Genomic DNA, 15,009 nt, shown 5'->3' on the forward strand with positions numbered 1-15,009 from the left:
AAATCGACCCATTTCTTAAACGGATGGTGACTGGGGATGAGAAATGGGTTACATATGGCAATATTGTGCGATAACGATCGTGGTCAGTGTGGTGAAGCGGCTCAAACGGTGGCTAAACCAGGACTAACAGCCAGGAAGGTTTTGCTGTGCATTTGGCGGGACTGGAAAGGAATCATCTACTATGAGCTGCTTCCATATGGCCAAACACTAAATTCGGACCTCTACTGTCAACAATTGGACCGTTTGAAGCTAGCGATTGATCAGAAGCGGCCAGAATTGGCTAACGGGAGAGGTGTTGTACTTCATCACGACAACGCCAGGCCACACACATCTATAGTGACTCGCCAGAAACTCCGGGAGCTTGGTTGGGAAGTTTTGATGCATCCACCTTATAGTCCAGTCCTGGCACCAAGCGATTACCATCTTTTTTTATCATTACAAAATTTCCTTGGTGATAAGAAATTGGCATCAAGAGAGGATTGCGAAAATCACTTAGTCAAGTTTTTCGCCAATAGGGACCAGGGCTTCTACAAGAGAGGAATTATGAAGTTACCTTTAAAATGGCAACAAATTATAAAACAAAACGGTGCATATTTGATCCAAGTTGAACAACCGGAACCATGTTAAATAAAGACTTGAAATGAACGTAAAAATAATGGATTTCTTTTTCCCCAACCTAAATATATTCGTTAACATAATTGTAATAATATGAACGTCTTTGCTTGTAGCATCCAAAAAAGTTATGTTAAAACAGAGTTCATTGCAGGTTGCAGAATGAATCCATATGGACAAAACCATTAATGATGAGAGATAACGGTGCTGGATGATTCCAGTTTGTTGAACAGGTAGATTACAAAAAGTATTGCACTGCAGATAGTTCTACAAATGATGACTAACAAAACAAGTGTCTTCAAAAAAATAGTGAGACTCAATTGTATTAAATAGAACCTTGTAATCTGAGATGGTGTAAATTATATACTTTGACAAAATTGTAATAATATGAACGTCTTTGCTCGTAGCATGCAAAACAGTTATGTTAAAACATAATCAAACTACATATTATACTGTGTATGAAGTCAGAAATGATTTCAATACTGTTAACTCATTTCAATAATAATGATTATTTCAAACAGATATGAAATATTATCTTTCATGATTGGACCTCAATCTGAAAAAATTGTATATCTAGAAATTCCCATTGTCATCTGTCTGTTTGTCCTTCCTTAATCTCGAGAACAGTTATCTAAATGAAAGTTGAGACTAGGTATGGAAAGCATTAGTACCTCAAGACCCACATTAACTATATATGAACTTCTGGTTTGGACCAAAAGTCACATTATTTCAATTCAAAAATTTAACAGGGAAAGTGTGATGTACAGGGGCAAGACATTACTAAAAATTGAGAAAATTGTGATGAAAAATTGCAGCCCAGCATTGTGATGATGTCACAATAAATAATTGGTTGTTTAATTTGGACATTTTTAGAAAAGTAGAAAATTTATGATGATATGAGCAATATATCAGTAAATAGTTTCAAAATTAAAACATTTAAAGTTGATTGCAGAGACACAGTTTACGTTAAATGACGTTTTACAGTAGAACAGCCTCTATACATCGGCTGTCAGAACCACAGTTTAAAATGTGTTTCAAAGATGACAATTGTCTATTTCTGAACATCATCTAAATGAACCTCGGTAGAATGTTGGCTATTACTTTCTTCACTGTTATTCCCCCCCTCTCAGGAGTCGTTTAACCAATCAGGTGAGTCATTTATGACATCAGAAAAATGGTGACAAACAATGTGTTCAAATCATGCTGGAATTTTTCTGAAGACGAAACACATGCCCTTGCAGAAATTATAAAAACATTATGCTGCAGTTCAGGAGAAAGGTTACAACAATCATATTCTGGGCATGAAAAAGCTGCATGGGAGATGATACAGAACAAATTTTCTTCATTGTTTCCTTGTTGGTCTGCTTGCAGCAAGACCTCATTCTCATTTATTAAACAAGACCTTATCCTTACTATAAAATGTCTCTATTACTTTAGAAAAACTTTTTAAATTTATTTAATGGTAGTTTGATAGATACCTGCATACAGTAGACGTGAACTCCAATAAGATCACCAGCTACTCTCTGAAAGCATCCGGTGGCATAAAATCGTAATGCTGCCAACAACTGTTGTTCAGTAGTTAATAGTTAATAGCAATTATCTTTTATCTAGATGCTTAATTTCTTCACTAATATGATTTAAAATATGAACAAATCCAAATTTAGAAAATGTATACCAAATTCAAAATTCTTCTTTCAAACCAATTTCTAAAGGATTATTCCAATCTCGTATTCTCTTTCTCTTTGTAATTGTCAAGATGAATAATTTTCTTGATTTGTCCCATTTACAATATTTATTAAATGAACAATATCCATTATAAACATAAACTTTGCAACCAATAAATATGACGACTTCTACTCAAGTAAAATGGTGTATAAACCTGCTATCAAAGGAGTCTATAAAGTAGGTCAAATAACTTGTTTCTAATGCAGTGTGTAGCGTCTTTGTAATCCAAAACGAGTTGGTAGACGAACGGACAGCAATTGGTTAGAAAACGTACGTTTTATTTAAAAATTCTTAATTCATATGCATTTCGGGTTGGCCTATATTCCCAACCCCTCTTCAGTGCTGTTAAAATTACACAAAAAAATTTTAGGTTAGTTTTACAATGTTGGCTAGTAGGAACATAATTAAAACGCGAGGTGATGATAACATAAAAATGCTTACTTGTCATATAATGGTACAGCATAGAAGTATTTTACAAAATTTTTCAAAATTTTAATTACAAGTAGTATGGTGTAGCCTATGATATATGATATGATATGATATGATATTCCCCTTATACCTTTTTTCATATCATAGGCTACACCATACTACTTGTAATTAAAATTTTGAAAAATTTTGTAAAATACTTCTATGCTTTACCATTATATGACAAGTAAGCATTTTTATGTTATCATCACCTCGCGTTTTAATTATGTTCCTACTAGCCAACATCGTAAAACTAACCTAAAATTTTTTTGTGTAATCTTAACAGCACTGAAGAGGGGTTGGGAATATAGGCCAACCCAAAATGCATATGAATTAAGAATTTTTAAATAAAACGTACGTTTTCTAACCAATTGCTGTCCGTTCGTCTACCAACTCGTTTTGGATTACAAAGACGCTACACACTGCATTTGATGATACAGCAACCACGTCCTCTACATTAAGAACTTGTTTCTAATTGCTGTCTAAACTGTGGCAAGCAAGAAATGTCATTTCTGCAATGAAGGTTTTCTGAACTACAGTCTACCCAATGTCTAAATTGCTGTCAGTATCTAAACGTTGTCTCTGCAATTGGCTATTAAGGTCTTAAAGGTCTTTTAGAAGACATTTGCATGAAATTAGTAGAACATTCACATTGAACAAATGACTCTCATGTGAATTGCCCAATGCCAATAAATATCATGTGTCATGTTATCTTACTTTATCCAGTACAATAAAGAACCATTCTTTTATCATCTGTTGACATATGACTAAAAGTGAATTCAGTATAAGAATCCATGAAGTCAACAAATTTGGGCATCTTTCTTATATTTTGTTCCACACATTTCAAGACTACAGGTAACCCCTGTATAACACGGCACTTCTATAGCACGGATTTACTCTAACACGGTTCGAGAATTGGTACCATCCCCCGTATAACAAGGTACTTTTATAGCAAGGATTCACTCTGACATGGTTCGAGAATTGGGTAAAACCCTCGTACAACAGGAAATGTAATAAATTTTTACATACTTAAGTAATAATAGTCACGAAAATTTTAATTTTTCTAAATTTAAAACTATGTAATATTTTGTTGTTAAATTTTACATTTTTCCAGTTTTTTAAATAAAAGTAGATATGAACAAGGAAATTGAACTTCCTTTTTAATTTAATCTACTTCCTAAAAGAGATGTCATCATTTTCCATGACAAACTTGTAGCAAAAAGACTCATTGTCAGATGAAAACTGTCCAAACTCCTCATTGGAGTAAATTTCTGAATATATAGATTTTGAATTCTGGATGGAATGGCTGAATTTGCCCTAATTTGAGGCGAATTCAGCCATTCCATCCAGTTCTCCCAAATTCTTGTTTGTGCCTAGTCTCCTCTGACTCCCCAACTTCCGCCTCTCGTAAGAATCAAGAAAGAAAGATCATTGATTATTTTAAGAAGTATTATATCAAACTTTGTGTAAACTCTCTCTCACTCTTGTGAAGATTAGAATAGTTAGAGGATAGACAACTTCTGAATTTTCTAAACTTTTGTATTTTATTTTAATTATTTTTATAATACATTTTAAATCGTGAGGCAAGATGTGATTAAATTAACTGTCTTGCCTGGTGTCAGTAAAAAAGACTAGGTAGATCATAATACTTCTGGTCACTTTAAAATTTTTATCGTTCCCATCCAATGACAAATGTGAGCTGGCTCACCACCCTCTTGTCGGAAAGTGGGCGTAGAATAAAATATTCTTGGGCCCAACTTCTCACGCTATAACTATAATAAATGTAAGGTCTTGCTTCATATACTGTGGACAGCTTGTTGAATTGCTTCTTTTTTAAGCTGCTGCTGCAATGTAGCCTATCTACAGTATTATTGGTGAAATCTGTTTATATCAGCTTGAACACATTCATGAGACATTGAAAGAGAAGAAAGATGCAGTTCTGTCAGCATCAAAATAGTACTTAATTCAGGATAACAAATTACATACTTCTCAAGTTTTCATTGAAGTCTTGCAATGGATATATTCCAAATTATTTGTAACATTCATACATTAACATCATCAATACAACATCATACATTTTGAATAAACTAAAACAAATGTGTTACTTTTCAATTATCAATCTCTAACACTGGTAAAACATACGTAATATAAAAAAAACACACTGCAGTAAATAGTTTTAATCAATAATGGACAATACTTGAACATCAAGTCAGACAGGTATTAGTGTATTGGACAAACCATTTTTAGTTATGCTACTTAAAATAAATATAATTTTTCATGTAATTTTTAAAGCAGTGGAATATTGTTCTTTTTATTTATTTTAAATCAGATTTATGGTTCATAAATTTTATATTATTTATAAATTTATTTTGTATTGTAAATAATATATGCAATATTTACAGTACATTAACACAGACAAGAATAATGTAAATTATATTCTCAGCATGATACTCTGATGTTACCATTTAAATTTGTTCTAAACTACTATCACTTTATTTGATTAATGAATGAACATAAATATTTTAATTATTCTTTAATTCTTAGCAAACTATATTTGATTTCATTATAAATTGAAATTTTTAAATTTAAAGAATCTCTTTGAATTATTGAATTTTGTTTTTTCAATGACAGTTTAATCCTGGGATTTGTTGCAAGACGAAAAGCTGAAGAAATGTTGCTCAAACGATGTAATGGAACATTTTTATTAAGATTCAGTGATTCTGAACTTGGTGGAGTAACTATTGCATGGGTTACAGAGGCTCAGCCACAGTCAGGTAAAGTATCATTATAAATCATCACTTTTTATAAAAATTATAACTATATAAGTTTTATTCAGAAATTTTTTAACAATAATATAAATTATATTGTTTGTAAAATATAACATCCTTTTTCTCTACTAAAATTCACAAACACACATTTATATATGCATTTCTACAAACATACTTTATATGTGTGTTTACATACATGGTAGGATCCAAAAGAATCCAGACTATACATAGTATTTTGCATTACTGCCAAAATACGTCTTTTTGTCACCAAGAAACCGCTTTAGATATTTGAGCATCAGTCTCTCAAGTGATGATGTGCTGCAGTTTGAGAAAGAACTTGAAATTTGTGTAATGAGCATATGTTCAATTTTCATTAAAGTTGGGAAATTTGTCAAGAACTCTTGAAATGCATCTGGGAGGCCTATGGCAACTAAAAAATGGGTGAAACCATAATCTTTCAGTCTTTCAGATACAAGAAGTTAGGCAAGTCAGGAGCTTGACAGAGTGTATATTTTTTCTGACCATAAGAGTATTGTTTGCCAGTAATCTGTTCCTTCCAGTCAGGCAGTGAATATGATTTTTGTGAAATTTTGAGGGAATTGCGTGAAGTTATTTGTCATGAATGACCAGAACTGTTTCTATATCTTTTCAAATGCATATGTTATTGGTGAAAAACATTGACAGTCTTCCCTGTCCTCATCACTCACTAGATTTAACACTCCCCATGACTTCTTTTTGTTCCCAGAATAAAATTGATGCTCGGAGTTTAGGTACAGACAAAATTTAAAATTTTATTACTTTTAAAGTTTCTGCTGTAACATGCTGTAAATTGTAAAGTAACTAAAGAAATTAACTTTAATTTCAGATATTCAAGAAGTGTTCATGTTACAACCATTTACTGGCAGAGATTTTGCAATTAGGAGTTTGGCTGATAGAATATATGATTTAAAAACTTTGTTGCATTTATATCCAGATATTCCAAAAGATCAGTGTTTTGGAAAATACTATACACCTATTTCAGGTAAGATTTATAAAATATATATCATTTTAAAATAACATACAGAGCACTCTTGCTTATCTAAACATGGGATTGTTTATAATACCACACATTCTGTTATTCAGCAGTGTGCTGTGCTGAGCAGTTGCTGCCAGAAATGACGTTTTTGCTGCTAACAGTTGAAAACACTTTTGTTGGATAAAGAGCTATCTCAAAATGGCTGATATAAACAATTATTTTCTTTCTGCTATATTTACCTGCATATTAGAAGAAAAGCCATTAAGTTTGATGTTATTTATAAGAAAACGAGGAAATGATGATTTACTTATGGCATAGGCAATGACTGATTCTCAACAACGAAAAAGCATGCAAAAATCATTGGTTATGTTCACAATATTGTACCGCAGTATTTGAATGAAATCCTTAAAAGCCATTTTCATATGTCATGATTAAAATCTGTTCATTTAAAACAGCAAAAAACTGATTATTATTATTTGGTAGTCGAGAAAGATATTTTCTCATGGAGTTGTCCATCTTGTAAGCACTATTTTTAGCGTGGTCAAGAGGTGCTTCTAGTGCGCTGAAAGTGCACCTTAAGCACGCTGACAGTAGGCTTAATAATTGAACGCATGCGCTAAAAGCACTGCAAGCATAAATAAAAATAATTCAAGCACTGAATAAAATAATGTGTGGATAGTTATTAAAAAAATAGATTGTAGACAAATGCTAGAGTGGATTCAGAAACAAATCTTGGAGAGATTTTTTAATTCATATATTAACATATACAATATCAGTTATGTTACAATTATTAATATTAAAAAGCTGGATCCTTTTCATTCTATGGCTGAATGAATACATATATAGCAAACATTTTTATTTTGCACTTGTTATACAGTACAGCATCGATTATCCGACTCAATTGGGGACTCAGGTTGGTCAGATAACTGAAAAAATCGGATAACCGAAAAAAATACATTATTAGTATAGTAAATTAGTATATCCCATGTTATTAGTATATTAGTATATCGCTATTAACCAACTTTGTGTTGAATTTTCATCGATCTTAAGCTTAACAATTTTTTTTTTAAATAATAATTGTCGCTATTTTATCATTTAAAAATCATTTTTAAATTTTTATTTTATTGCTCACAAAACAAAGAACCGCTCATAATTAGAAAATTAAGTCTCGTTTAAATACTGGCCTCCCTTTCATGGTCGAGCCAGTGTTGCCAGCTAAAACACGCAAAAATTTAACAAAAATAATATTAAAGTAGCCAAGACATAGCCAAATATTGTAGCGCCACATCACTAGCGGACATTTGAAATTTGCCAACTAGAACGGTCGATTAACCGATGCTCTACTGTATATATTAAAATGTATAATATATATGAATTTTACAATTTATTAGGTTTTGAAAAATAATAATTTGTGGTTAGTTTTTGCTTTTAGATAGAACATTTAGTGGAAAATTGAACAAAATTGTTTTAGAGTAAATGGAGCTTGAATTACTAAGAGTAGGCTACATTGTATTTATCTGTTCTTTTAACAAAATTTTAGAATTAAATATACAGATGTATAGTTGATAAATTAAAATCAGTTATTACTAAGGAAAATAATAAACTAGGTATTTTCTAGATAAACAAAACTGACCTTTCGCATAGGTTTTTCTGTTTTGGCTTCATTTGAAAACACTTGATGACATGCTTTGAATATTTTGTCCAAAGCAGTGTCAAAACATGCAGGTTGCAGAGAGAGTGTGCATGTGTAATGTTATAACTGACAAAATGTCAAGAAACATTTAAAACATCTACATATGTAGCCATTGGCTTACCAACTGTAGCAACTGGGTAAAACATATGTATGTGCAGCCAGAGTCCATGCTTGTTAAATACCCATTATAAAGATGAAAATAAAAAAATTGTCATAAGAGATGAATGTAAATTGACAGCCATGAGAAACTTTATTGACATCAAGCATGCAATCAACTTAAGCACGATTTACACTGGATGCAAAGGGTGCAAAACATATGAAAATAAGAGAGGTAATGAAGAATTGTGAGCATATGTAACCTCTCAAAGAGAGTTAAAAATATTTTTATGTCAGTTAATTGGAGTACATGACAGCTGTGGCACATTGGAGCCAATGAAGACAATGTTTAACACTCAACTAGAGTCTCGACTCACAACAGAGAAAAAAAATTGTATTAAAAATAATACTGGTATATAATTTAATTCCTATAAGTCTAAACAACACAGCAAACAAAAAGAACATTAACATAACTTCAATATATATCAAATTTTTTAAAACACCATCTATTGGTAAAGTGTGAAACTACAACTGGCACCCATGCTTTCCACTACTTGCAATGTGAATGAAATTTGCTTCACTCACCTCACTTGCTCTCTTTACTCTGTTCACTTTCTCGCCCATTGCGTCCAATGTAAATTGTGCTTTACAACAGACCATAAACTTTATATGGTAAACTTTGACATCTCAGTCCATAAATTGAATTTCAAAATGTCAGCTTCATCATTACATCAACCTGTTGAACATAATTGCAAAAAGTTATTTTTAGTGGTCATGCAGTTACTTAAACTTCAATCACCAACAAAACACTTTGACTTATGCAGAGTTCTGCTCAATTATTGTTTCTTATTTAATACCAATGTATTTCTAATAGTCTCTAATTATCATCAAATAAAATAAATAGATCTACCAATTAGTGGTACAGTCAGCCCACTATAACACCGTTGATAATTTCATTTTATATGATTTCTATGTTGTACGAGTCACTTAGATTTTACAAATACGTGTGCCAAGTTGTGAACGGCTGACGTATTTGTAAAATCTAAGTGACTCATACAACATGGAATTCATATAAAACAGACTTATCAAGTGTTATTGGGAGTCGACTGTATTTATTTGAAAAACAAATATGAGTATTTTGACTGATCATCGTGAAGTTCTAAATACAGTTCTAATAAAAATTACAACTCAGAAAGAGTGAAATTTAAAATCAAACATGTATGACACATAAAAAGAAGCATTTTAAAAATTAACTGATAAATTAACAAATATACACAACAATTATTAGTAATTATATATTTCTTTTTTTATGCATTATTATGATATAAAGTACTAAAATACTGATTGTAAACTTATCTATTAACTTTGGTCAGATATCTTAAGTTTTATAGTTATTAGTTAATGTACACATGTTGTTTTATTAAATTATATAAGGAATTATTAGTTAATTTTAAATATTTATCACTGATATGAAATGTTTAAAAAATTTTCAGAAAACCAAGCATCAACTAACAATGGTTATGTAAAGCCGGTTCTTGTAACACAAATACCTGGGTGAGTTCTTATATTTGATATATTTCTATATAATGAATTACCAAAACACTGTTATTTATCAATTTGTTGATATAAGATAAATACTGCTTTCTTCTTTATAAAAAAAAACTATCATATTTTAATCTCTGTTTGAGAGAGAACTCTGAAATTTCATGTAGTCCTGATATCTAAGGAGTGTTCTCAGGTTTCTTTCAAAGCAACCTCAAATTTTGTTTTCTATTGTTCTTAAGTGGTATGTCATATACTCCTGCTTTAGCTAGCTTTTTGAATGGCAACTTATCATTTCTTAATAAATTAAAATAATTCTCCTTGTAGGCAAAAGTTATTTCTAAGGAATTTTTCAAAAAATCTTAAGTAAATTAAATTAGCTTAGTAGTAGAAACTTGCTCTTTTAATGTCTACAGGAATTTTCCTACTATTTTCATTTCTGTTTTAGTTGTATATCATTCAAGTTTTAATATTCTCTATTGGTTTCATTGAAAGCTTATTTTATTGGGTTAATTTCTTAATACAGATAATTCTTTTATATAATGCGCATAAGCTCTTTTGTTCTCAAGGATGTAAAAGGTTTTCTAATGGAAAAATATTTCTTTCAATAAACTGAAAACACAGTAGAGCATTGATTATAGGAATCAATTGGGGACTGGGGTTGTTTGGAAAATCAATTTTTAAGATAACCGATTATCTACAAAAAAATATATTAACCTATCCCATGTTGAAATTCATTCAAATCCTGGCACATCCTTCAGTGTACCCTCTCATGGTCACGCCATTGCTGCCAGCTAAAACATGCACACCAACAAAAATAATATTGGAGTAGCCCAAGACAGCCAAAGATTGCAGTGCCACAGCACTAGTAGAAGTTTAAATTTGCCGACTGGAAAGCTTTTGGTTAATTGATGTTTCAGTTGCTTGATATTCGGATAATCGATGCTCTACTGTATAGTGATTTTAATCTTGATTCTTGTATAATGAAATTTGTATACTATCTCTTTTCAAATTTATTTTTTATATTAAAAAGGCATATATTTTACCTTTTTGTACTAATTTTAAAGTTAGTGTACTATCATTATTATCTATTTCTTTTGAAAATTTTATAAATATAAAATATTTATTTCTTTTGAAAATTTATAAATTTTAAGATACATTTCTTTTGAAAATTTTATATATCTTCTCATTTTTGCAAATAGTTAAATATAATTAGTATGATAAAGAGCATCTATAGGTAAAAGTCAGAGTTTATTGTTAAATAAAATTTAATAAAGCAGTAATAAAGAAATAAATACTTTATTACTTTATTGTTACAACTTATTTTTCATTCTAATTTTTGAAAATAATAGTCGTTTGAAAAGAATTTCGTGTAAAAATTTGAGGTAACTTTTATTTTATTAGATTCTAAATAGAAAATAATTATAAATTGTACTGCATAAATTCTTTATGTTATAGATGGCAGTTTATGAATGATAGTAGTTATCCATCTACTCCCCAATCATTGATGCATCCACAATCACCTGATCCTGCATATCAAGATGGTGCTTCTGTTAATAGCTGTGCTGATCATGCTATGAAGTAAGTTTTCTTCTGGATAAAATACTACCAAATTGTGGTTGATTATAACAGTGACTAGTCAGTGATGGCAATTGGTATGCCCTTATTTTACTTCTGGCAAAATACTTGTATAAATTTGGGACCACCAAATTTTGTGAAGTTAGATTGTGGTCAGTCACATTTTTGCACAAAAGTATTTTTTCATAAATGTTTCATTAGCTACTTCAATTCATTTTTATATCATAAATGACACAATACATGCATCACATCACCTATTGTGCCTTGTTTGTGGAATTAGTTAACATTATATATTTGCATTTATTAAAAAAATACTATAAAATAAATTTATTATTTATCTTTTAAAATATCAGTAAAAATGATATCTCAAAAAAATATTGTGATTATGTTTATCTCATCATCACTATGTGAAAATTAACATTTTAAATATGAGTAGAAGAAACAGGCGTGTCTGTGTGTGTGTGTGTGTATATATCTGATAAATTAACAAATATACACAACAATTATTAGTAATTATATATTTCTTTTTTTATGCATTATTATGATATAAAGTACTAAAATACTGATTGTAAACTTATCTATTAACTTTGGTCAGATATCTTAAGTTTTATAGTTATTAGTTAATGTACACATGTTGTTTTATTAAATTATATAAGGAATTATTAGTTAATTTTAAATATTTATCACTGATATGAAATGTTTAAAAAATTTTCAGAAAACCAAGCATCAACTAACAATGGTTATGTAAAGCCGGTTCTTGTAACACAAATACCTGGGTGAGTTCTTATATTTGATATATTTCTATATAATGAATTACCAAAACACTGTTATTTATCAATTTGTTGATATAAGATAAATACTGCTTTCTTCTTTATAAAAAAAAACTATCATATTTTAATCTCTGTTTGAGAGAGAACTCTGAAATTTCATGTAGTCCTGATATCTAAGGAGTGTTCTCAGGTTTCTTTCAAAGCAACCTCAAATTTTGTTTTCTATTGTTCTTAAGTGGTATGTCATATACTCCTGCTTTAGCTAGCTTTTTGAATGGCAACTTATCATTTCTTAATAAATTAAAATAATTCTCCTTGTAGGCAAAAGTTATTTCTAAGGAATTTTTCAAAAAATCTTAAGTAAATTAAATTAGCTTAGTAGTAGAAACTTGCTCTTTTAATGTCTACAGGAATTTTCCTACTATTTTCATTTCTGTTTTAGTTGTATATCATTCAAGTTTTAATATTCTCTATTGGTTTCATTGAAAGCTTATTTTATTGGGTTAATTTCTTAATACAGATAATTCTTTTATATAATGCACATAAGCTCTTTTGTTCTCAAGGATGTAAAAGGTTTTCTAATGGAAAAATATTTCTTTCAATAAACTGAAAACACAGTAGAGCATTGATTATAGGAATCAATTGGGGACTGGGGTTGTTTGGAAAATCAATTTTTAAGATAACCGATTATCTACAAAAAAATATATTAACCTATCCCATGTTGAAATTCATTCAAATCCTGGCACATCCTTCAGTGTACCCTCTCATGGTCACGCCATTGCTGCCAGCTAAAACATGCACACCAACAAAAATAATATTGGAGTAGCCCAAGACNATGTTTCCAGCTAAAACATGCAAAAATTTAACAAAAATAATAATAAAGTAGCCAAGACATATCCAAATATTGTGCCACATCACTAGCGGACATTTGAAATTTGCCAACTAGAACAATCGGTTAACCGATGTGACGGTTAATCGGGGGTCGGATAATCGATGCTCTACTGTACTCTTTTCCTTTATCAATACACTGCTTCCAGAATTTCTGCCATTTCTTGATGCGTATCTGCTAAGTGTTTTTCAGAATAGATCATAGGTGCTCCTTCAAATTTTCTTTATCTTCAATCATCTGAAATATGTTCTTTCAACATGGATTTCAGCATGGTCAATAGGAAAAATTCTGCAGGAGTGAGATCAGGTCAGTAGGATGAACAGGGAAATGCATATATTTCTATTTTAACTAAAGTCAAGAATCAGCAGAGACAAATGTCCAGGTATGTTGCCATGTATTCATGAGTGTTTTTCCAGAGTTTAGACCTTTTCTTTTTCAAACTTACACTTTAGCACATTATCACTTCCAGATAATAGTTCCAATTCAGTATTTGTATATCTGGTAAGAATTTGAGATGCACAATGCCTTCAATGTAAAAAACTGTCAGCGTGACTTTCATCTTTAACTTGACCTGTCACCCTTTCTTCAGCTATGATGACAGCCATTTCATTTCTAAGTCATATCTGTACACCCAAGTTTCCCACCAGTAATGATTCTTTTTATGAAGATTTCATTCATTTTAGTGCAATCCAAAAAATCCTGACAGATGTCAACCCAAATCCCTCTTTGATTTTGTGTCAAGATTTGTGCACAAACTTTGCACTGACATGATGCATCTGCAATTTTTTTTAAGAATGCTGTGGTATGATCCTATTGAGATGTACTCTTCACTGATTTTCTGAACTGTCAAAGATTACAACACACAAGTTTGTGAACTTCAATGCAACATGAGTGCTGTCAGATATGACAATGGTCATCCCCCTGCATTATTTTACCCATGTCTTTGCGCACACAATCTATTAATATAAAAGTGTTAATGGAAATACAACAGTTGACTTAAGTGTTTGTATTTATATTTATTACCGTAAATAATTGGACTATAACTCTGATAATTTAATGATTAATACTAACTTATTTGCTATTAGAGGTAGACATTAGGTTCGTCCTCAGCTAGGGCTGTGAATAATTTGACACTCGTACTAGGCATCAGGCACATCTCTTATTAAATTTAATAATTACAATTTAAATAATTTAGAAAATTCTGGAAGAAAAGGAATGGAGTGGGGCTTGAATTTACAAATGCCACTTACCGTATGGATGCATTGCCAGATTAAATGTATGAATCATAGCATTTTTATAACTTTTCTCTACGTAACTGAAAACCAGTATGTGACAAGTCCGCAACAAAAATTATCTTGAGAATTATATAGAAAATTAATCCAGCACTACTGGAGTTGATAAAACATTGATTGGAGCTAATTTATCAAATTACTTTGCCTGAATATAACAAACAATACTAATGACAATATTGCATTAAAAACTTCCAAACAAATAGCTTATATAATCATTGCAAATTCAGCACATGATGTGGACAGGATATAAAGTAGAAAAAGTAATGAATGTCCATTGTCTCTGATACAAATTTCTGGTCTTAATAAGCATCTCTTTCAGAATGTTTAAAAATTATCAGAATGTAGATTTTCAGATTTCTCAAAATTGTAAGTTTTGTAAATATATTCAAACAAACTATAATTAATAAGTTTTTTGTTTTAATTGCACACTTTCTTCCAATTAAATTTCAGATATTATAAATATAAAAGTGTAAAATTAAAATGTGAAAAGATTAGAAATCTTTAGAATTAAAAAATCCAGAAATCATTCAAAATGACATATTAGTTACTATATTAATAGTAACT

At 30.4% G+C, this 15,009-nt stretch overlaps 1 protein-coding gene across 1 annotated transcript in view; it reads left to right on the forward strand.

The window, feature by feature from the left end:
- LOC111623415 (signal transducer and activator of transcription 5B-like) overlaps window positions 1-11,980 on the forward strand; it is a 106,716-nt gene extending 94,736 nt beyond the window's left edge. The window contains exons 17-20 of the mRNA XM_023365987.1: window positions 5,434-5,576; window positions 6,436-6,591; window positions 9,868-9,928; window positions 11,375-11,980. Of these exons, the coding sequence (XP_023221755.1) occupies window positions 5,434-5,576; window positions 6,436-6,591; window positions 9,868-9,928; window positions 11,375-11,501 (487 nt within the window). The 3' untranslated portion in view covers window positions 11,502-11,980. The remainder of the gene's footprint in view (window positions 1-5,433; window positions 5,577-6,435; window positions 6,592-9,867; window positions 9,929-11,374) is intronic.
- Window positions 11,981-15,009: the final 3,029 nt, after the last annotated feature.

The sequence above is a fragment of the Centruroides sculpturatus genome, unplaced genomic scaffold (genome assembly GCF_000671375.1).
Source record: "Centruroides sculpturatus isolate CEXI.00-Female unplaced genomic scaffold, Cexi_2.0 scaffold190, whole genome shotgun sequence".
NCBI classification, from domain to species: Eukaryota; Metazoa; Arthropoda; class Arachnida; order Scorpiones; family Buthidae; genus Centruroides; species Centruroides sculpturatus.